This window comes from Saimiri boliviensis, chromosome 8 (assembly GCF_048565385.1).
Source record: "Saimiri boliviensis isolate mSaiBol1 chromosome 8, mSaiBol1.pri, whole genome shotgun sequence".
In the NCBI taxonomy this organism is placed as follows: domain Eukaryota; kingdom Metazoa; phylum Chordata; class Mammalia; order Primates; family Cebidae; genus Saimiri; species Saimiri boliviensis.
Genome location: NC_133456.1, coordinates 8,407,097 through 8,431,585, shown reverse-complemented (window position 1 = coordinate 8,431,585; position 24,489 = coordinate 8,407,097). Strand labels below are relative to the sequence as shown.

General features: G+C 40.3%; 1 protein-coding gene and 1 non-coding gene across 2 annotated transcripts in view; both read right to left on the bottom strand.

Moving 5' to 3' along the window:
* DCP1A (decapping mRNA 1A) overlaps positions 1-24,110 on the bottom strand; it is a 53,721-nt gene extending 29,611 nt beyond the window's left edge. Inside the window, exons 1-3 of the mRNA XM_039477423.2 lie at positions 23,918-24,110; positions 20,612-20,652; positions 17,779-17,906 (exon numbers count right to left, since the gene is read on the bottom strand). Coding sequence (XP_039333357.1) covers positions 17,779-17,906; positions 20,612-20,652; positions 23,918-24,052 — 304 coding nt within the window. The 5' untranslated portion in view covers positions 24,053-24,110. The remainder of the gene's footprint in view (positions 1-17,778; positions 17,907-20,611; positions 20,653-23,917) is intronic.
* Positions 12,073-12,141, bottom strand: LOC120367257 (small nucleolar RNA SNORD38). The gene has a single exon (XR_005581675.1). It is a non-coding gene; the product is annotated as a small nucleolar RNA SNORD38 (small nucleolar RNA).
* Positions 24,111-24,489: the final 379 nt, after the last annotated feature.

The following is a 24,489-nucleotide window of genomic DNA, read 5'->3' as shown; positions in this document are numbered from 1 at the left end:
AGGCAGGAGAATTGCCTGAGCCCAGGAGGCGGAGGTTGCGGTGAGCCGAGATCGCGCCATTGCACTCCAGCCTGGGTAACAAGAGCGAAACTCCGTCTCAAAAAAAAAAAAAAAAAAAAAACCCTCAAATCTCATTGCATTGAAATAACATTGCAGTGTTTTATAGGAACAAAAAGTTGGTAAGCTTCAGTTATGCTCAATGATTAAAGTGACACATAAAAGAAAGTCTACACATAATTAAGTTAAAATGCACACTAAGAGGGTGCCATAGAATACAGGAAATAGAAGTCCTAGCACAAGAGACTTTATATATATCAAAAAATCATTTTTAAAACTATTATTTGAATTCTATAAAGATATTATCAGTATATACCAATTTAGAAAACCACTGCTCTTAAAAATTATTTTAATGGTAAATTATTTGTTTCACCCTGAATTAAGGTCATGATTCCACAAAAGACTTTATGCCAAATCATAATTTTAAAAGCTCCCTTCTCAACAGAAATATAATTGAGTCTATTATTATTGTAGAGTTAATTGAAACATTATTGATACACAGAGCAAGTGAGTGGCTTTATATTAATGAAGATCAATGGACAAGATTTTTTTTTCCTACCCTGTTTACAAAGGGCTTCTCTGGCAGGGAAAAACCTGTGATTATACTAAAATTGCCCTAAATCTTTGGAACCTGTGTCTGGCCATGTGTCCAGCAGGTGGCTGCACTACCTGCCGAAGTTCAGGCTCGCCAGTCTCTGAGCCTTCAACCAGCTAAGAAGAGCTTTCCATGTTTGGAATCCATTTTCACAGTGCCTCTTTTGTTCACAGAATTTCAAAGCACTCTGAGTGCTCCAAACAGAATCAAACTCCAGTAAATAACAAGTAATTTTGGAATGTTTTACATGACAGTAAGACAAATTCACTCAGCTTTAACATCTCAATGGAAGGAGCACAGAAGCAGCCTTGTTACAGAGATAATTATTAAGCGTTATCTACTGCAGGGTCTTGGTTATGCTCTTCGCAGCTAAGGCTTGCTCTAGCTACAGTAAATCAGATCAGGGCTTTAAAAAGACTCCATATATGGCAATTACACATGACCACCTTTCTTGAAATATGCATCTTCCAAGCTTGGCTAATGAACACCCCAACCACCAAAGTCCAAATAAAAAAATTTGTTTTCCTCCAATAAGCTATATAAATCTGGACACATCAAAACAATTCACAGTGATAAGAAGTTTATGATACGCGGCTGGGCACGGTGGCTCATGCCTGTAATCCCAGGACTTTGGGACGCTGAGGCAAGTGGATCACCTGAGGTCAGGAGTTAGAGACCAGCTTGGCCACCATGGTGAAACCCTGGCTCTACCAAAAATAGAGAAATTAGCTGGGTGTGGCGATGTCCATCTGTAATCCTAGCTACTCCGGAGGCTGAGGCAGGAGAATCACTTGAACCCGGAAGGTAGAGGTTGCAGTGAGCCAAGATTGCGCCACTGCACTCTAGTCTGGGTGACAGAATGAGACTCAATTTCAAAAGAAAAGAAAAGTTTATGATATACAACACATCAGGCTCAGAGAGGCACACACTATTTTTTTCTGTGCTAAACAGAGGTAATTGTATTTTCACAGGGGCTTCTAAATCGAACTCTTAGAAAAGAACTCCTTATCAATAATCAAAATAAGTCTATCAAAGCCGTCAACTTATTTTGAAAAACCTTCATTTAAGATGCCCCCTTGTCCTTTGAAGTACAATATAATTTCGAAATAAGACACATGCCTCTGCTTTTGTGTATTATCAAATAAACTGCCTAAAAAGAGCCAAACACTTTCAAAGGCATGTTTGCAAAAGAAATAAAGATAAGGAAGCCATATTGATAGCTTAATGGGTAAGGGATAAGAGTCACACTCCATTCTGCCAAAAGCAGACCTGTAGAGGTTCAGACACGCATCCAAGAATCAGCTCTGTCTGCCAACATATCAAACGGTCAGTGTGTGCAACTGGCAAGAAAGCCCAGGGAGCTGCCACGGAGCCTGTCACTGTCACTCATGAGGAAAGACAGACAAGTTCACCAGATAGCTAAAACTGCAGAGGACCTCCTCTGCAAACCGAAGCTAAGTATTCTTTCCTCAAAAGAACCTATACTCTAAGGCCCAATACATTCTGCCAACAATTCACTTGCTGAAATAAATTTCCCTGACTATGTATGCCACAGAGAATTTAGGCTTTTGGCAAAGCAGTATTGCTTTGTTATGGCAAATGGTGACACACTGTTTTACAAATGGCCTTTCTCAAGATGAAAGAAACTATTTTGTTAATGGATACCTTCTACACATTGTGACCATTAACAACTATCTTAAGTCAGTCATGCTGTATAGGTTGGCTGGGTGTGATGGCTCATACCTCTAATTCTAACATTTTGGGAGGCTGAGGCAGGAGGTTAACTTGAGCCCAGGAGTTCAAGACCAGCCTGGGCAACATAGTGGGACCTTGTTTATTTAAAAAAAAAAAAAAAAACAACTTTTTTTTTTTTAGATGAAGTTTTTCACTCTTGTTGTCCAGGCTGGAGTGCAATGGCACAATCTTGGCTCGCTGCAACCTCCATCTCCTGGGTTTAAGTGATTCTGTCGCCTCAGCCTCCCAAATAGCCTGGATTACAGGCATATGCCACCACGCTCAGCAATTTTTTGTATTTAGTAGAGACAAGGTTTCACCATGTTGGTCAGGCTGGTCTTCAACTCCTGACCTCAGGTGATCTACCCGCCTTGGCCTCCCAAAGTGCTGGGATTACAGGCATGAACCAACACACCCAGCTAAAAAAATTTTTTTAATTAAAAAAAAAGAAAAAAGGAGATGTGATAGAACATTTCATTGCCTTTAGGTTGTAGTTCCACAAAAAATATCGAGATGCAAGTAAGAATATGAAAAATTAAATGTTTCATTCGCTTTTCAAATGAAGGCCCCTTTCTTTTGAAGATGTGAAAAAAATAAAACTATTTACAAAAATAAAAGGTATTTGAACTATTTTGTATTGAGAAATTTTAAAAAGAGTTTTGAGTAAGAGTTTTCTATTTCCTTAGACATGTTTAAAAATCCAGCAACTTTATGATTTCATGTAATACTTCACAGTTCTCGTCTAGAGAGAGGTACATGGCTCACACAAGATCTAGAAAAGCCAAATTAATTTGGTGTCTTCGTAAAATCCCTTGAGTCTTCTAGAGATGCTGTGAAATGTCACAAAAACAGAGCTGGGAATCACTCTCATACATACGTTGTCTTTGTGATTCATTTATTATTTAGATCTGACCTACTTTCTAAAAGTATCTGAGGAGGATAGAGATTTTCTCAGTATGGTGCCAAGGAGAAAAGGGGGTTTGATAAGAAGCTTTTTGGTGGTGATGTTAAGAGTTATAAAATTCCTTTTTCCTGAAACTTTGTGCTTGAGAAAATACAGAAAAAAAGTTATACAATTTATAAAGATGATACTGACAAAGATCTCTTACATCAGGAAACAAAAACAAGGAAATGGGCTTTGGGTATAGACAAATGCATTTTTTATATATAAAAATGGAATAGGTATATAAACATAAGTCAGCCCTGGCAAGTGAAAAAGCAAATGCCTCTGCCTTGGCAGTTCATTTCTTTTAAGACAAGAATAAGCCTGGAGGTGCTCCAGGAACATCAAAAGGTTAGGAAAGAGTGAGAAGAGCAGAAAGGCTCTAGGGTAGAGGGGCAGAAAACACACACACAGGGAAAAGGATATGGAGCCTAAGACTGACTGACGGGGGATCGTAACAGTGTCTGACATGCTACAAACACTTAGGTGGGTGAGATGCTGTGTATCTGCAAGTAATGCTGGAAAATGTGACTTAATTATCTTTGCAGCTTAACCCTTTTGGCCAAAAAAGCCACTCATTTCAGACCACCATAGAACACTAATATGGTAGAGAAAGAGTCCAATTTCTAAAATTTAAATTGTAATATCTACTTATTGAATATTGAACACTGATGAAAAGATTTAGGCCAGGTAATTTAAAAATGCTACTCTTCAAGGTCTTCAGTTTATCATCTAAAACTTCGGTGCCTCTGTCTAAAGTAAAACAAATCTGAATATATTAACCAGAAATACTTCTTTCACAATCCCATTAACATTATAATCTCAGTACAGAATTCAGATACAAAGAAATGACCAATGAACTTTTTTAGGGATTAGGGAAATAAATCCAACAATAACACAACTGATTAAGTTTTACTCTTTTTTTTTTTTTTTGAGACAGAGTTCCACTCTTGTTACCCAGGCTGGAGTGTAGTGGCGCGATCTTGGCTCACCACAACCTCCGCCTCCCGGGTTCAGGCAATTCTCCTGCCTCAGCCTCCCGAAGAGCTGGGATCACAGGCACACACCACCATGCCCAGCTAATTTTTTGTTTAGTAGAGACAGGGTTTCACCATGTTGACCAGGATGGTCTCAATCTCTTGACCTCGTGATCCGCCCGCCTTGGCCTCCCAAAGTGCTGGGATTACAGGTGTGAGCCACCGTGCCCAGCCAAGTTTTACCTTAAACAATGGGCAACCCTAAATAAAATAGTGAATCACATTAGGGTTTTAACTTTGTTGTTAGGATTTATATCTGCTATTGCCACACAGTACACACGACTCCTTGGTACTGGTCTGTGGCCTTTTAGGAACCAGGCCTGAATCAGGCACAGCAGGAAGTAGGTGGCAGACAGTAGAGCATTACCGACTGAGCTCTGCCTCCTGTCAGATCAGCTTAGGCATCAGATTCTCATAGGAGCTCCAGCCCTACCGTGAATAGAGCACTGAGCACTCGAGGGATCTAGGTTGTGGCTCCTTATGAGAATCTAATGCTTGATGATCTGTCATTGTCTTCCATCATCCCCAGATGAGACCATTTAGTTGCAGGAAGACAAGCTCAGGGCTCCCACTGATTCTACATGATGGTGAGCTGCATAATTATTTCATTATATATTACAATGTAATACTAATAGAAATAAAGTACACAATAAACGTAATGTGCCTGAATCATCCTGAAACGATCCCCCAATCCCTGTCCATTGAAAAACAGTCTTCCACAAAACTGGTCCCTGGTGCCAAAAAGGTTGGGGAATGCTAGTGTAAATAATTATGGTTCTGCCAAATGTTAGACCTATCTGACACTCCCACTGGTAGTCTAGTCACTCTAGCACCCCACACAAATATTATTTTTATCTATCATATGGGAGAGACAAAGGCAGGAAGAAGCCCTCGACCTCCATGGAGTTGAATTTCTATTTCCTAGGTGTCCAAAAATCTACAGTTAGAGAACTGGGAAATAGGTCAGATGGGGTGTTAAGTAAGGAAAAACGAGGGAGGAACTTTTTCTCTCTCCTTTCCCTAACTTCTACTCTTCTACATATCTTTCTACCAATTTGCTAATCGATCATCCTCAGCAGGGTTGTAAGCACAAATGCTCGTGGAGTATAAGAGATCTCACGGTGTGGCAGGATCAGTGATGAATGTGTCTTACCTACAATTCTGGCTGACTGTAGTACTTGCAGAAATCCAAGTGCTGTGTGGCCACATACGTCATTTTGTCACAAGAAAAATCAGAAATCCAGGTATGGATGGATAAAATATGCTGACTTATAAATGTTGGTAGCAAATGCTTAGCCTGTGCTTTCCTTTTATTAAAAAGAAAAAGCTGGCTGGGTGCCGTGGCTCAGGCTTGTAATCCCAGCACTTTGGGAGGCTGAGGCAGCAGGATCACTTGAGGCCAGGAGTTCGAGCCCAGCCAGGCCAATGTAGTGAAACCTTGTCTCTATTAAAAATACAAAAAATTGGCCGGGCGCGGTGGCTCAAGCCTGTAATCCCAGCACTTTGGGAGGCCGAGGCGGGTGGATCACGAGGTCGAGAGATTGAGACCATCCTGGTCAACATAGTGAAACCCCGTCTCTACTAAAAATACAAAAAACTAGCTGGGCGTGGTGGTGCGTGCCTGTAATCCCAGCTACTCAGGAGGCTGAGGCAGGAGAATTGCCTGAGCCCAGGAGGCGGAGGTTGCGGTGAGCCGAGATCGCGCCATTGCACTCCAGCCTGGGTAACAAGAGCGAAACTCCGTCTCAAAAAAAAAAAAAAAAAACAAATACAAAAAATTAGTCAGGCTTGGTAGCATGTGCCTGTAATCCCAGCTACTCGGGAGGCTGAGGCAAAATAATCACTTGAGCCTGGGAGGCAGAGGTTACAGTTGAGTCGAGACAGTACCAGTGCACTCCAGCCTGGGCAACAGAGCAAGACTCCACCTCAAAAAGATGAGGGGAGGGGAGGGGAGGGGAGGGGAGAGAAAAAGCTGAGCATGCCTGGAAACAGTAATTTTGTAAGTAACTCAGACCTGCTTGGATCCTCCAGGGCACTGAATCCGAAAGGCCCAGTCTGGAGGTTTATTCTGCACACTCCAGAGGAGCTTCCATCTTCTTAGACTAGTGGCTACTCTGTGTTTCAATTTTGATATACACAGGTAACTTCACCATTTAACACAAGGTGAAAACATACATATTACACATTAACATCATTTTGGCACTTAGGTATAAATAATGATTTCCCTTATGAGTTCTCAAAAGAAAAAAACACATGAAAAGTATTGAATACTTGACATGATAATTATCTAAAAGGGATAAATTGTTAACTTTACAAATCTTTACAATTAAGAACACAATAAAAAAGAGATAAAAAGGGCTTTTATCTGACAACACTACCTGAGGGGGGAAAAACCAGTAATTAGTGAATCATAACGAAAATAACCTGCTTTAGGCCGGGCGCGGTGGCTCAGGCCTGTAATCCCAGCACTTTGAGAGGCTGAGGCGGGTGGATCACGAGGTCGAGAGACCGAGACCATCCTGGTCAACATGGTGAAACCCCCTCTCTACTAAAAATACAAAAAATTAGCTGGGCATGGTGGCACATGCCTGTAATCCCAGCTACTCAGGAGGCTGAGGCAGGAGAATTGCTTGAACCCAGGAGGCGGAGGTTGCGGTGAGCCGAGATCGTGCCATTGCACTCCAGCCTGGGTAACAAGAGTGAAACTCCGTCTCAAAAAAAAAAAAAGAAAAAAAAAAAAAGAAAATAACCTGCTTTGGAAATTCTGAAACGTACATGGATTTGCAAAGTTAAGAAGAAGGCACTTGGTAGAGGCTCTATCAGAATACTAAGCAGTGCCTACAATGAGACAGAAAGCAATATATGTATTTTTAAAACATTTGAACTGAGTCAGACTCAGCCACTGTGTCTTACGTCCCCCTATGTTTTTGTGGTGTTTTTACCTCTTCAATCTACAAATGTGGCAACAGCAAGGCTCTTTCCTTATCTTGGTCCAGAAGGCCAGACTAATGCAGTTGCCACAGACTCTTTCTCCTTCACTGATTACAGAATCATACCAACCACAGCAGTGCGCAGCTGATGGTGGAAGACTGCCTGTCTTTCTTCAGACTAAGAAAGAAGTACTGCACTGAATTCAAAGATCTCAAAGAATGAACCACGGAAATTTTCTTGTTGTTTATGAATTCCTCTTTCAGTTTGGAGGTAGAACTCACATCTTTTGACAGGACAAATGATAAACTTATCTTCTAAGGAAATTTCTTGTGCTGTGCTTTAAAAGTCTGAAGATTTGCTCCACATGCCAACAGCCACCTACCATCTCTACTGTTCTGAGTCTTGCCCTTGAACTGAGAAAGGACAAGCAGAGAGACAAAAAAAGCACATACTGCAGCATTTCTTCTACTAAAACTTTCCATTTGGCAGCGGCATTTTCAACACTATGGAAATGAATCTCCCTACTTTTTCTAGTGATCTAATTTTAATTAAAAACGCTCTGTATCAAGAGATTGATGCCCGATATAAAGGAAAAGTGATAAGTGAAGCAGAAATGAAGGGGTACTTCTCTCTGGCTTTTGAAGGTAAGTTCTTAAAAATATTAAATAGCAGTAACATTTAACATTTCAAATTATACTTACTAGGTAATTATATTTTTTGGCTAAGCAGACTAAAGAGCAACATACTAGACTAGTAGCTATATGACATTAATGCTTTTTTAAGGAAATTTCAGACTAGCTTTTACTCACATATGACCACTTTGAAAGTGTTTCATACAAACCACAAACTTTTAATTGTTTAAACCTGTCAAGGTAAAATAAAATACAGGATATATCTGTGTTCTTTTGAAAAACTGAAATGCGCTTTGTTCATTTTCCCAAAACTGCTTTTGGATTTATAGAAAACATTAAAAAATACAAAAAGTGGCATTAAGTGGGAGACACATGCCTTAGGGTGTTGCGTGAAGAAAACATGGAAACCTGTTCTTAAATGATTACCTTCCAGTAAAAAAATGCCGTATTTAACATGCACATAAAGTGAAATGATCATTGTTTTTGGTTAAAACTACCATTTTACACTGGTCTATGGAGAGAATAAGGTTGGGTTTTGGAAGAGAAAATCAGGACTATATACTCTTTCCAAACAATGGATGAGTACTGCTGCTGAAAATGACTAAGAAAAAATATGTACATGCCCTTGCTGTCTCTCTGGTAGATCAGATTCTCACTATTACTAGCCCAGTCATTCAAATTTACAACCAATAACTCTCAAATCACAGATCCTTTTTTTTTTTTGAGACGGAGTTTCGCTCTTGTTACCCAGGCTGGAGTGCAATGGCACGATCTCGGCTCACCGCAACCTCCGCCTCCTGAGTTCAGGCAATTCTCCTGCCTCAGCCTCCTGAGTAGCTGGGATTATAGGCACGCGCCACCATGCCCAGCTAATTTTTTGTATTTTTAGTAGAGACAGGGTTTCACCGTGTTGACCAGGATGGTCTCGATCTCTTGACCTCGTGATCCACCCGCCTCGGCCTCCCAAAGTGCTGGGATTACAGGCTTGAGCCACCGCGCCCAGCCAAATCACAGATCTTAAATCATTAATTTTTATCATTAATCCACAGGAGGTTGTTTTCAGAATAAATGTGCATAGCTGTGGGCTTAATGTAGTAGCATATTTCATTAAGTATCCTGATCCAGCTGGGTGCAGTGGTTAATCTAATCCTAGCACTTTGGGAGGCTGAGGTAGGAAGATCACTTGAGGCCAGGAGTTGGAGACCAGGTTGGTCAACATAGCAAGACCCTATCACCACAAAAAATTTGTAGAGACGCTATCTCTATTTAAAAGAAAAAAATTTACCTGGCATGGTACTTTATACCTACAGTCCTAGCTACTCAGGGCAGGGGCTGAGAAGGGAGGATCATTTGAGCGCTATAGCCTGGGCAACAGAGTGAGGCCATTTCTCAGAAAAAAAAAAAAAAAAAAAAAAAAAAAAAAAGGATCTTGATCCTTACCAAGAAGGCAGAGTTCTGACACAGGAAGCTCTAATGCACTTTAGTAACTTCAACTTATAATTTTCAAAGAAAATACAATAGAACCTAAGGATTAAAAAATAAATAAAATTCTTTAAAAGTGCACAATAGTTTTAATCTGTCTGGTATAGCAGCTGGTAAAGTGCCTGACAAATGACAAATTCAATAAATGTCACTGAATTAAGGTAGTTATCTGAGTTAAATTATCACCTTGGTTAAAAACAAAGTAAAACGCAATATTGAAACAGTTTTTGCTAAAGAAAATCATTAAATGCCAGAACTAATTTTATAGAGCTTGATGGTACCACAAACATATTATTATTATTATTATTTTTGAGACGGAGTTTCGCTCTTGTTACCCAGGCTGGAGTGCAACCTCCGTCTCCTGGGTTCAAGCAATTCTCCTGCCTCAGCCCCCCGAGTAGCTGGGACTACAGGGCGTGCGCCACCATGCCCAGCTAATTTTTCTTTTTTTTTGGTATTTTTAGTAGAGACGGGGTTTCACCATGTTGACCAGGATGGTCTCAATTTCTTGACCTTGTGATCCACCCGTCTCGGCCTCTCAAAGTGCTGAGGATTATAGGCGTGAGCCACCACACCTGGCCAAACCTATATTATTAATACTTTCAATGAACCAGGTTATACTGTAGACTGTCTAGCTGTAAGAAAGAGAAAAATCAGTTCTGTTTGCTTTTACAAGTCATGCGCCACAAATGATGCTTTAGTCAGTGACAGACTGCATACATAACAGTGGTCCCTTAAGGTTATAATACCACATTTTCACTGTACATTTTCTCTTAAGATATATTTAGATGTACAAATTTTTATCAACATGTTACAACTGCCTATCATATTCAGTACAGTAACACGTCATATGGGTTTGTAACCTTAAAGCAATACCACATATTCTAGGTGTTTAAGTTATGTCATTTAGGTTGAAATCACGGTGAAATTTATGTCATTGAGGTTGAAATCACAGTGAAAATCAAAAGACCTTTGACACTGGTCTTGGGGAAAAACATCTTCTAATAGACGTATTACTCAGTGAGGTATGCTGCTTGGAGCAGGTATGTATTGGGTTGGTGCAAAATATTTGTGGTTCTTGACATTAACTGCAAAAACCACAATTACTTTTGCACCAACCTAACAGTGAGGTTGTCAATAGTTATGTCAAATAGTTATTACATTGTGTAAGTACATTCTATGATATTCACACAACAAAATCGCCTAATGATGTATCTCTTAGGACATATCCCCATTGTTAAGTAACTCATGACTGTACTTTGTTATTGATTCACATGCCAGGTTTAGATTCTTAAAAAATTGCTCAGAACACATTTAGAGAATATTCTTGGGGCATTTTGCAATCAATTGATCAATAAGCATACAGATATTTTAAAAAGATTCCCCATTACTACTTTTAAGAGGTGCCCACAGTGAAAATCAAAAGACCTTTGATACTGGTCTCAGGGGAAAAACATCTTCTAAGAGAAGTATTACTCAGTGAGGTGTGCTGCTTGGAGCAGGTATATATTGGGTTGGTGCAAAATATTTGTGGTTCTTGCCATTACTTTAACTGCAAAAACCACAATTACTTTTGCACCAACCTAATAGTGAAGTATGTTGCTTGTAGCAGGTATGTATAATAGGGAGGCATGTTGCTCACCGCCATGCTGAGGGAGTAGTGAATCACATAAGCATGATTTCTTCATCACAGAAGAGTGGAGACAAGTTGCCCTTGAAGATTAGAACAAATGGGTATGAACCCTATAGCTGCCTTTTCAGAGGCTGGTCTCTATGGAGAACTAACTGTCCTAGTACCATTTACTGAATAGAACACTCTTCTCAGCATTTTCTTTAGATGTGATGGGAGAGGTTTTTAGTTTGTTGGCCCAATTATTTTATTTTATTTTATTTTATTTTTTTTTTTTTGAGACGGAGTTTCACTTGTTACCCAGGCTGGAGTGCAATGGCACGATCTCGGCTCACCACAACCTCTGCCTCCTGGGTTCAGGCAATTCTCCTGCCTCAGCCTCCTGAGTAGCTGGGATTATAGGCACGCACCACCATGTACAGCTTATTTTTTGTATTTTTAGTAGAGACGGGGTTTCACCATGTTGACCAGGATGGTCTCGATCTCTTGACCTCGTGATCCACCCGCCTTGGCCTCCCAAAGTGCTGGGATTACAGGCTTGAGCCACTGCGCCCGGCCCAATTATTTTATTTATGAGTCCATTTGAATCTATGTATTCCTAAGTAATTTTTATTAAACTGTGTTTTTCTAGGAAACTGTCTTAATCATCCAAGTTTTAAATTTATAGGCAAGAATTCTTCACCGTGGCTTGTTTTTAAAAACGCTGCGTTCTCTGGCTTTAGTTGCAACACATCTGTATTTTTATTCCCAATACTGCATATTGTGCCTCCCCTTGTTCTTTTTATGGTTGTTGCTGGATCATGTTATAGAGAAGTCTTTTGTTTTGTCGATCTGCTCTATTCTATTGAAATTTCTACTTTCCAAAATTAATTTCTACTCTATTATTTTCCTTCAACTTTACTCAGATTTCCCTATTTTCTTCCGTAACTTCTTTGGCTGAATGGCCTATATGTGGTAATTTTTACAAACTTCTAATACATACTTGAAAAAAATGCAAATTCTCTAATCACTAGAAGTAGGATTTTCCTTTTTCTCCTCAGACATACTTTATCATCACTTAATGTCAGTAGCAGAACTAGACAAAATTTTCATCACTGAGAGTGGCAGGTATTTTTTTGAGATGGAATCTCGCTTTGTTGCCCAGGTTGGAGTGCAGTGGAGATCTTGGCTCACTGCAACCTCCACCTCCAGGGTTCAAGCAATTCTCTGCCTCAGCCTCCTGAGTAGCTGGGATTACAGGTGCCCATCACCACACCAGGCTAATTTTTTTTTTTTTTTGTATTTTTAGTAGAGATGGGGTTTTACCGTGTTGACCAGGCTGGTCTCAAACTCCTGACCTCAGTTGATCCACCTGCCTCATTCTTCCAAAGTGTTGAAATTACAGGCGTGAGCCACCATGCCCAGACTTCATTCTTTTCTTACATTTGCTGTTCTTTCTTTTTATTTTATTTTATAATCTCTATCTGGTAGTTACATCCATTAGAGTCTCTAGTTTCCATTAACTAAAGTCTTTGGGGAGGGCTACATAATCCTGCTGTTTGTTGTATGCTACCTTTCATTCACTGCGGAGTATTTCCTTGTATATTTAGTAATTTTAGACCATGAGACATATCTGATATTCCTGGGCAACCTGTACTAAGGAGGTATCTTGTCAGAAGGGTTCTGCATTTGCTTCTCCCAGGCGCCCTAGACCAGCTGATAATTTCTCGACCTGGGTAAGAAATGATACCAAATGAATGGTACAGCTTGAACCTTAAATTTTTATGAGGAAAGGTCCATGGTTATTTTTCAGAAAGACATGTTCCTTCTAACCCAAAATCCAATTTTATTTTATTTATTTTTAAAATTGAGATGGAGTCTCACTCTGTCTCCCAAGCTGGAGTGCACCGGCATGCTCTCGGCTCGCTGCAACCTCAGCTGCCCAGGTTCAAGCAGTTCTCTTACCTCAGTCCATGTAGCTGGGACTACAGGCACGCACCACCACGCCTGGCGAATTTTTTTGGTATTTTCAGCAGAGACAGGGTTTCACCACATTGGACAGATTGGTCTTGAACTCCTGACCTCAGGTGATCCACCCGCCTCAGCCTCCCAAAGCACTGGGATGACAGGTGTGAGCCACCATGCCTGGCCAAGACTTCCCATTTTTAATATATGTATATTTTCTTTTTTTTTTTTTTTTTTGAGACGGAGTTTCGCTCTTGTTACCCAGGCTGGAGTGCAATGGCGCGATCTCGGCTCACCGCAACCTCCGCCTCCTGGGCTCAGGCAATTCTCCTGCCTCAGCCTCCTAAGTAGCTGGGATTACAGGCACGCGCCACCACGCCCAGCTAGTTTTTTGTATTTTTAGTAGAGACGAGGTTTCACCATGTTGACCAGGATGGTCTCGATCTCTCGACCTCGTGATCCACCCGCCTCGGCCTCCCAAAGTGCTGGGATTACAGGCTTGAGCCACCGCGCCCGGCAATATACGTATATTTTCTAATGTACACCTCAGCCTTTCTAGTAATGGCCTTACAACATTTGAAAATAATACTTGTTAAGAGAAACAAAGAGTCTGCAGCTTGTGCATGGTGCTATCAGAAGGGATAGGAAGAAGCATATCACAGGCCTGCATTATAAGAGAACTTGGATAACACTGCCGTCCCTAGGACTTGTTCACTAATGAGATCATTTGTTGAGTGTAGGATGAAGCCACAGTCTACGATATTTTCTATTTGTAAATGCCTAACAAAATATCTTACTTTTATGATGGCCTTTTAAGATAAATAGGTCAAATCAGTGGTTTAAATGATTTAGCCAAGGTGGTAGTCAGTAAAATGGCAAAGCCCAGAGCAGAATTCTTATCTGCAAACTAAATTCCATGCCAAAAGAGTGTTACCATGGCAAAGCCACCCTCAGGGATATATTCTGCAGCTTTTGTATCTAGAAATCATTTGTAAGTTTCAAAATGAAATGACTAAATAGGAGGCATAAAAATCTAATCCAAAGCTTCCCAAGTAGTTGTTTGATTAAGGTATGGCGCAATGAAGAGTATGTGAGAACATGAAGTCACGCTTTAGACTTCCACTCTTCAGAATACAGCTGCCAGCACATACAGCCATGTAAATCCAAACTGATTAAATTAAAATAAACTACAAAGAAGTGTTCTGCATTTGCACTAGCCTCATTTCAGGCTACTATATTGGACAGTGCTTATACAGAACTATCATTTTACCTGACTGCAAAGTTCTAGTGGATAGCACTGCTCTAGAATATGGACTGAAGAAGTAATTTTATTGTTACGGTAGAGTGGAAAGAACATTAGCCTTGAAGCCTAGAAGACCTACTCTTGAATTCTTCATCTGTCATTTACTACCTTTGCAAATCTTGAGCAGGTGCCTAAACTCTGTGCCTCTTGTTTTCTCAATCTGTAAGTTGAGGATCAGAAATAAGGTGCTAGAAATACCACTACCACTCAATAACTCCAGAATTTATAAACTCTCCATTCCTCACTGCAGTCCCACTGGGGTCTTGTGGCTGCGAAAAGGCCCTTGCACAGAATAAAAATATCATTTCCAAAAGATTCGAGAGCTTGGACATGGTGGCTCATGCCAGTACTTTGGGAGGCCAAGGCAGGAGGATTGCTTGAGCCCAGAAATTTAAGAACAGCCTGGGCAACATAGTGAGACCCTGTCTTTTGAAAACCACCACCACTCCACAAATATTTAAGAGACTCACCAAACCTAAGTCCTTAGTCAGTGTATGCATTTTCTTTGTTATGATTTTATCTTTAGAAATTTAAAAAAAAAAAAAAAAAAAGATTTTATCTTTTTCTTGAGGGGTAGGGTGGGTGTAGGTAGACATGTTGTATAAAGAAAAACTTTTAAAAACAAATAAAACAAATAACTTAGAACTGAAAAGAAGTTATGGTTCACTATTCTAGTACATTAACTCCAAAAATTAATTTGAATGAAAGAAGTTGGATTTGAAGGTGTAATTTGAGTTAAATGGGTCAGGTGTCTTGGTGGTATTTCCCACAAGAGAATGGCAGAAGAGCAGCTACAGAATCAGGTATAATTACCTATATGCATAATCAGATACTAACTAACTTTTTACTTAAAGAACAAATCCCTAAACAACTTAATTGCTTGCTGACCTGGCAAGACTATTTTCTACTTTTAAGACTTTGTGGACAAAACACACACTCAACAGAGGCCTTAACACTCACAAGATTATTTTCTGCTGTCTTATCACTCACTTCTCCTCAATACAGCTATTTCTTTACATACTTTCCCTAGTGAAATGACCTTAAGTGAGTTCAACTAAGAAAACTTTTGTTTCAATCAGTTGAAAATTTTCTAACGTAAAATGCATTAGTTCACTTTCTCCCCAAGAATGTTCTAATTAACATAATAAATACTCTTGATAATTTTAGGTCTCATTATAACAATTTACTATGATACTACAGTAGAGTTAAAGTTATAAAATACTGACATGTTAATGGTGACCCCAGGTTACTCTCTGGATATCTGCTTGACTTTTAGAAAATAAAACCTAGTATTAGCTTGTTTTCTTATAATTTGCCCTCATTTCTTCCACATATGAATTATAAAAATATTTTCAGACAACTCAAGTTCTGATTAGTTAGCTTCTGGTTACTCATGGTTGAATTATATTTGTGTTATGTCACACTTTCAATTTCACAGGCCTTTTGCCTTGTGAAAGAAATAAAATACAATTCACCTCAGGTTTATGCTAAGTGGTAAGTGAGTTCAGATAATTTTCTCTACTGACTAACAATCAAACCACTTAGGAGTGATGGCTAGATTAAGTTTCCAGGTAGTAAAGAACAGAATTAAGCCTATTTCACTTAAAACAAAACAAAACAAAACTGGATCTGTATTGCTTTGCAGAATTTCTCCCATCCTCTTTTCATTTTTTGAGACAGGGTCTTGCTGTGTTGCCCAGGCCGGAGTGCAGAGGCGCAATCATGGCTCACTGCAGCCTCGACCTCCTGGGTTCAAGTGATCCTCCCACCTCAGCCTCCTGGGTAGCTGGGACTACAAGTGTGTGCCACCACGCTCAGCTAATTTTTCTATTTTTTTGTGGAGACAGAGTTTCCACATGTTGCCCAGACTGATCTTGAACTCCTGGGCTCAAGCAATCCACTTGCCTTGGCGTCCCAAAGTGCTGGGATTACAGGTGTGAGCCACCATGCCCAGCCGAGCTTTCCCTTTAATGGAATATTCAGTACAAATAAAAGAGCAATCTGAAATAATTACATTGTTAATATTAGTTTAAATAAATCCATCTGAACTTACAGCTATTATAAAGCATGTCTAATATGTCCACAGAATTTAAAATCCGAGAGTTAATTACTTGGAAAAATAGTTTACTGTAAAGTCTAAAGATAGATCCTGTTTCACTTATACTTAAAAATGAGCTATGGAAAAGAACTTGGGGATTACTAGCTTTAAAATAGTCCTTGTTACTTCTCATTCAGGGAATTAAGAGGTATATAATTTCTAGTAACTTTTTCTATTTTATACTGAAGACATCCTCCACCCAGAACAATTGCCTCCTGGCCAAGTGAAATTCAAACACTTTAACTTTAACTTTTTAAGTCAGAAGCAACATTTCTCCAACAATATCCTTAAGATGATAATTAGAGCACAATCATTGTTACCACAACTAATTTTGATCACTATAGTCAATGTCAAACAATTTGTCCTCAAACACCCATACTTTCAATATCCATACTAAAATACTGGAAACAAATATATTTTTTCTTACTGTACTTTCTTAGGAAGGCCAGTCTAGCTTTGCTGAATGCATCCAATCATTACTAGAGACTGTAAAAATGCCTGAAAGAACCCTGGACTAGAAAGCAGAAGAAGAGTTGTAATCCTAACTCTCCAGAGAGATTCAGAGTATCTGTTTTGCGTCTCTGAATCTCTTTTTTTATTTTTTAATTTTATTTATCTTTTTTTTTTTTTGAGATGGAGTCTTGCTCCGTCACCCAGGCTGGAGTGTAAAGGTAAGATCTCAGCTCACTGCAACCTCTACCTCCAGGGTTCAAGCGATTCTCTTGGCTCAGCCTCCCAAGTAACTAGGACTACAGGCGTGCAGCACCACACCCAGCTAATTTTTATATTTTTTAGTAGAGAGGGGGTTTTACCACATTGGCCAGGCTGGTCTTGAACTTCTGACCTCAGGTGATCTGCCCTCCTCAGCCTCCCAAAGTGCTAGGACTACAGGTGTGAGCCACCACACCTGGCCTCAGAGCCCAGTTTAAAAGGTCTGATCAGCCGGGCGCGGTGGCTCAGGCCTGTAATCCCAGCACTTTGGGAGGCCGAGGCGGGTGGATCACGAGGTCAAGAGATCGAGACCATCCTGGTCAACATGGTGAAACCCCGTCTCTACTAAAAATACAAAAAAATTAGCTGGGCATGGTGGCGTGTGCCTGTAATCCCAGCTACTCAGGAGGCTGAGGCAGGAGAATTGCCTGAACCCAGGAGGCGGAGGTTGCGGTGAGCCGAGATCGCGCCATTGCACTCCAGCCTGGGTAACAAGAGTGAAACTCCGTCTCAAAAAAAAAAAAAAAAAAAAAAAAAAGGTCTGATCTTCCTAACAGACTCATTTATAAAGTATAGACCATATTTTGTTTTGTAATTTGAAACTTCCTAAATAATGGATTGATAGAAACTAAGGTCACTCAATTTTAAATGTAATAATCACAATAAAACAGATATACTTACAGCTTGCATTTCTATACAGAAGAAATGGTTCATGGAGCTGAAATTCCAAATCTTTATTCACTGGTTCAACTAGATTGTGCATATTTAGTCGATTCACAATGGTAAAACCATGATAAGGGGAAGCTGACCTTAGATTTAATAAAAGAAAAAAAAATACTTAGTTACCATTTAATCTGTAGAAATGTTATCTACTATGTACTTTATTTTCATCTCAAAAAAGAATAAATAAGTTAGAACACTATACAATATTATCAGCACTTAAACCTGGAAACAAAACAATTAAGTCATATCATACTCCTCTTCTGATGAGAAGTCTCCAAAGACAGTTTCTCAGAGTAAAGGCCGAAGTCTTTATTGAGGCCACCAAGGTTCCACTTGAGATACTCCCTTCTCTGACTTCGTTTCCTATGGCTCTTCCCCAGCTCCTCCTCTCTGGCCACACTGGGCTCCTTGCCACTCTCTCTACATGTGTACTTCTACCTAAAGACCTCTGCCTGCATCACTGCTCCAGAATCTGCACAGCTATCTCATCTCCTACAAGCTTTTGTTCAGATATCATCTTCTTAATGAGGCCTACATGAACTACCCTTTTTAATGTTCCCAAGCTCAATGTCTCTAATCTTCCTCTTTTATCCATACCACTTATTTTTAATATTTATTGTCCTCTCCCCACTAGGATGTAGGCCCCATGCAAATGAAGCTTTTGTCTTAAGTTTTTCTTTCTTTTTTTTTTTTTTAAATTTTTTTATTTTTTATTTTTATTTTTTTTTATTTTTATTTATTTATTTTTTTTTCTGAGACTGAGTTTCGCCCTTGTTACCCAGGCTGGAGTGCAATGGCGCGATCTCGGCTCACCGCAACCTCCGCCTCCTGGGTTCAGGCAATTCTCCTGCCTCAGCCTCCTGAGTAGCTGGGATTACAGGCACGCGCCACCATGCCCAGCTAATTTTTTGCACTTTTAGTAGAGACGGGGTTTCACCATGTTGACCAGGATGGTCTCGATCTCTCGACCTCGTGATCCACCCGCCTCGGCCTCCCAAAGTGCTGGGATTACAGGCTTGAGCCACCGCGCCCGGCTTGTCTTAAGTTTTTCACACATATTTCCCAAGATAGACACACCACTGCTGAATGAAATATCAATTCAATTGGATTGGCTATAATGACTGCCCATTATTACAATAATGGCTTTTCTTGCACCAAATTGATCTTTACATAGTGCTCCCTGAGTTAGATGGAAAATGCCTTGAATCCTACAATAGGAAACATCCTTGGTTCCCGTATCAGAGGGATTCAGTACATGATCCCTTAGATACTCTTCACATGTACCTAACACTTCACAGATTTTCATTTGTTTATCTAGGATATACATGGAGAAATAACAGAACACTATTCTATAGATTAGGAGACAAGCTTTGAATGATTAAGGCCTGTGCCTGAGGTCACACAAATAATGTAACTAGGATTCAGTTTCAGGTTTTTGACTCCAAATCCAGGCTTCTTCTATATGAAGAAATCTTTGCAAAGTGATATTCGGACATCCAGGTATACCTTTATCCAAGGTATACAAAATAGTCTCACATTTTCCAAACAAAGTTTCTTCGGTCTCCTTTAATTAGAATCAGTACCATATAAGCCTCCGCGAATTGTATTAAATCCATCCACTCACTACACTAAATCTCCCACTTTCTACAATCAGTGCTTCTGTACTATAACAATGAAGCCAGTAAAGTAATTTTTCCAAATGTCATAGAAACCAAGATTCTAATAACAGAGTTTCTAGAGATTTGTATTGCTAATGAAGAGCAATAAAGAGAGGAGGGTAAAGATCCCTGCCTATTTAAAAGGAGAAAGATGAATAGCAGGGAACAAAGTGTCTAAGAAAGAAGAGCTTGGTGTACAAATATCAAAGAATTATACTTAAAAGAAGAAAAAAATGAGGGAGTTTAGACAAGATCTCAAAGCTTTGTATCAAAATTTAGAAGACTATTTGACAAATTCTTTTAAATTAGCATCAATGAAGAAAGGCAATCTGTAAAAGGTAACTTAATACAAAAAAAAAAAAAAAAAAAAAGGGAAAAGACCAGATGTCAGTAATAACTCCTACCGACTCCCTAAGCTTTAGAAAACGAGGGAAGGAACCTGCCCCTGTCACAGTAAGACCTTAGAGGAATATCCCGGAAAGCCAAGTACCCCATGACTATCATATACTGTCAGTTGTCTTTAGGGCCCAAAAGCTGCGTAACAAAAAAGTTGCAATGTGCAAATCAATCACATTTAAGATGTGATTATCTTAAAAACAAAGTTAATCAGTTTTTGAAGAAGTTGAAAACAAAAAATATGCTATCAAGAATAATCCAAGCTTTCTAAAGAACTCTCAAACAAGATACGGCACATAATCTAGAACTTCTGGGGGTTGGGAAAGAGGACAGAACCAGGCACAGAAGAAAACTGCCCATGACCAAAGAACAGAGGGATCGACTTCTCAACTACATTATTTTATAGAGCTAGTCTATGTATTCTTTTCCCCAAATACATGTCTTTTTTTCTAATATGGGGGAAAGGGGAGAGAGGCAGGCATCTGTTTTAGACTCAATCATTTGAAATTGCTTTGCTAGGCTGCTTATATAAATTCTAGTTCAGTTTATTTTGAATCACAGAAAGGCTCAGAGAAAAGAAAGAACTTGGTTAAGATTTCACAGCTAGAAAGCTAGGATAAAAACTTGAAGGGGACTAGCAGAAAGGTTCCAAAGACAAATGTACAACAGAATTGAACTGTTTGACATTGTTCACCATTAGACTGTTAAAAACAAATATACGTATTTTAAAAACTTACCTTCGATATACAAATAAGGTCCCTTCTATATCAGTCTTCTCCTATGATAGACAATGAGTCAATTAGTTTTTTTTTCCCCATAATCCAACCCCAAATAGTCCCAATGGAGAAGTGATGCGTCATGTTTAAGATCTACTTGTTTCATTTCATTTATTATAAAATTAACCACTTTTGAGGTAAAGTCTCCCTCTCATTCTACAAATTGTGGTTACCATTTCTAATGTATCCTTTCAGTGCTACTGATACATATATAAGCATATGGATTGTTTAATCCAGCAACATGTCTGTATCTGCAGCATTTTTTTTTAATTAGTAAAGGAGAAAAATCATAGAATAAACCTTCACTTTTTAAAGCTAAAATGTTTTAGCCAGATTTCTTTAAAGCTAAGTTCCTGTATACTGCAATTTCTTCTTTTTTAAAGTTTATACAAGTTAATTTTAAAAAAAGAAAGAAAGGGGCCAGGCGCAGTGGCTCACACCTGTAATCCTACCACTTTGGGACACAGAGGTGGGCGGATCATGAGGTCAGGAGATCGGAACCACTCTGGTCAACACGGTGAAACCCCATCAATACTAAAAACACAAAAATTGGCAGGGCATGGTGGCGCGTGCCTGTAATCCCAGCTACTCGGTAGGCAGAGGCAGGAGAATCGCTTGAATCAGGGAGTTGGAGATTGCAGTGAACTGAGATGGCGCCATTGCACCCCAGCCTGGGGACAGAATCCATCTCAAAAAAACAAAAACAAAAACAAACAAACAAAAAAACCACAAAAAAATTAGGCAGGCATGGTGGCACATGCCTGTAGTCCCAGCTACCTGGGAGGCTGAGGCAGAAGAATCGCCTGAACCTGGAAGGCAGAGGTTGCAGTGAGCTGGGATCATGCCATTGCACTCCAGCCTGGCAACAGAGCAAGACTCTGTCTCAAAAACAAAAAAAGAAAGAAAGAAAGAAAGAAAAATTTTCTTATAGGATACTTTGTCTCATCACTGGGAAGTTTTGGTACATTTTTGCAACTAGCAGATTTTGTGGTTAAGAATTACTACCAAACAGAATCAGCTTGTTATTTTTAGAACTTACTAAAAAATCATGAATACTGAAAGTATACCTTGCCTCAGCATAATTATTGGAGGCCTTTAGGCCTTTAGAGTGTATTTAGGTTTTAACCACAGTTCAATGTTTTTTTAAAAAATAAATAACCTTAACCTGCAATTTACAGCCTACAATGGACCTAAATATTTTACTGTAATCAACATACTACTAAAATTTTAAATGTTAGTCATATCATATTGAATTTGTTGGGATTTAAAAATTTAGAAAATTGATCATCTTGATTTCTTCCAGAAGTACTACCCTAGCTTAAATATCATTATTTTCCTTCCTAAGGATTCAGAGGCTTTTTCTTACCTTTAAAATGTTAGGTTATTCTGTAAGACACTGGTAATCAACTGTCTTACAGTAAAAGAAAATTTGCCCACCAAAAACCAAAATGCAAAGTTACAACTCATTGTAAAATAATAAATAGAGAAAAGATTTTGTTGTGCTGTATGTGCCAGGATCCTTATAAACAGTAGCAGCTTATTTTTCAATTCAGGTTATCATAGCTTGTATTTCATATTTAAAACAGAATTCCGCAACATAAAATTTTAAAATGTTGAAAGCCTTTGTGAAAAACTGGAAAAACTTTTTAATAAAAAGTCCTAGCCTCAAGTCTTCACCATTTGTCTGCAATCTATATTTCACAAATTTATATATAGGCCAAGAAAAGAAAAAGATTCATAAAAATTTCAAACTAAGGCAATGTCTAAAATAGCTACAATTCAAAAAAATCTACAATTTTATTCTTTGTCGCCTCCTGTACCTCCTTCTCTTCCAGGAGGCAAAGGAAAGATAAACAATGTGATTATAAAAACTCTCTTGGGCCGGGCGTGGTGGCTCAAGCCTGTAATCCCAGCACTTTGGGAGGCCGAGGCGGGTGGATTACGAGGTCGAGAGATCGAGACCATCCTGGTCAACATGGTGAAACCCCGTCTCTACTAAAAGTGCAAAAAATTAGCTGGGCATGGTGGCGCGTGCCTGTAATCCCAGCTACTCAGGAGGCTGAGGCAGGAGAATTGCCTGAGCCCAGGAGGCGGAGGTTGCGGTGAGCCGAGATCGCGCCATTGCACTCCAGCCTGGGTAACAAGGGCGAAACTCCGTCTCAAAAAAAGAGAGAAAAAAAAAAAAAAAACTCTCTTGATCGGAATTAACTGTTTTATAAATGCCAAATGATTTTCAAAAAATTAGTGATAAATAAATATAATCTAGGCATCTGTATTATAGGGTAAACGACATACTACGATCATCTTCCAGAGTCAAAGTTTAAGGATTTCATATCTTATTGAAATGTGAACTCCAGCCATTGGTGAATTCGACCCAACAAACATCTACGGATTGTCTTCTAAGTGTAGAGGCTGTTTAACTGAATGAGTTTATTAGGAAGGATCAATTACAAGAAAGTAGGAAATTATGCTATTTAAACAAGTAACAAAGCTTCAAGCAGGGGCTAAAAAGAGTCAGTGAATAGACTAAATGTAACTTTTCGGACCCTCTCAGCCAAAAAGTACTGAGTCTGAGGGGAGCATTCAGAAATGACATCACCAGCATCATAGGTGGAACAAAACACATTTACAGGGTCTCTCTTGCCTGTAAAAAGGTCTTCAGGGATCCAGTGAACATGGAAGCCCTTTTCCTAAATGCCTTGAATTTTTTTCCGAAACTCTGTGTAGTTCGATTAAAGCCGGACCCACCCCACCCGCCTCTCTTCCAAGAATCGAAACTAATTGGATTTTAAGCTTTAAATCCAAATGACCTCTGCGAAAGGGGCTCTCATTTACGTTTGCTGGCGGGAGAGGAGGAGTGTTTATTTTATAGATCATGTACATATAATTTATCTAATAATCCGCAAAGCCTCAAACACAAGCTTTTAGGCACCTTTCCGACCCCACCGGTCTCTTAACCCCCAATGTGACTGCAAAGAAGGCAGGTCGCCCACGTCCCCAGACCCGACACCACGGGACTGATCCTGCTCCAATCCTCCCCTCCATCGGCTTTTCCTTGGGATGTCTCGAGCCACTTCTCTCACTCCTATCCCCCAATCCCAGGAGGACCCGACACCTCAGGCTCTGGTTCGGCTCTTCGTCAGTCCCTGGCCTCGACTCCGCCGCCCTGGCCTCTTGCTTTGCCCCCAACCCCACAGCAACCCGCGCGGGCCCTTTAAGAGGCGGCAGCGGCCAGGTGGGCGTCCTCAGAGGCCAGGCGGCACTTACCCACTGGTTGGCCTTGGGGCAGAAGGTGTACAGAGCGACCTGGCCCGTGAGGTCTGCGATGCTGGTGATGTAGGGGTCGTGTTGCTTCAGGGCCGCCAGGCTCATCTCCTGCCCAGCCCGACTCAGCGACTCCATCTTGAATCCCGGAGCCTAGCCCCTCTGGCGGGGGAGGAGTCGCAGACAGGAAAGTGTCGTCGAGGCAAACTTCCCCCGTCTGCGTCAGTCCCTTCAATTTCCGCCTCTACGCCGGTCTCGCGGCAGGGCGGTACGTTAGCCTTTCGGCTCCGCCGCGCGCACGCTCCCGGCGCCGGGTTCCGGCGTTGTCAGGTCTCACAGCCCAACGTTGCGGGGCGGTGGAGCTTGCAGGCTGGAGCCCCGGCCGGCTTCCTTTTCCTGAGCTACAACGCTTGGGGCCTGGGATCTGGGCTGTGTAGCTCCGTTGCCCAGCTCCTTCCAGGCTAAGGCTGGAGACCGCCCAGGCGCCGGCCCAGAGCTTGTGTGGCACGGCCCGGGGCCACAGAACGAAAACACCTCTGTGGAATGTGGAAATGCAGGACTCTACCGGGCCGCTT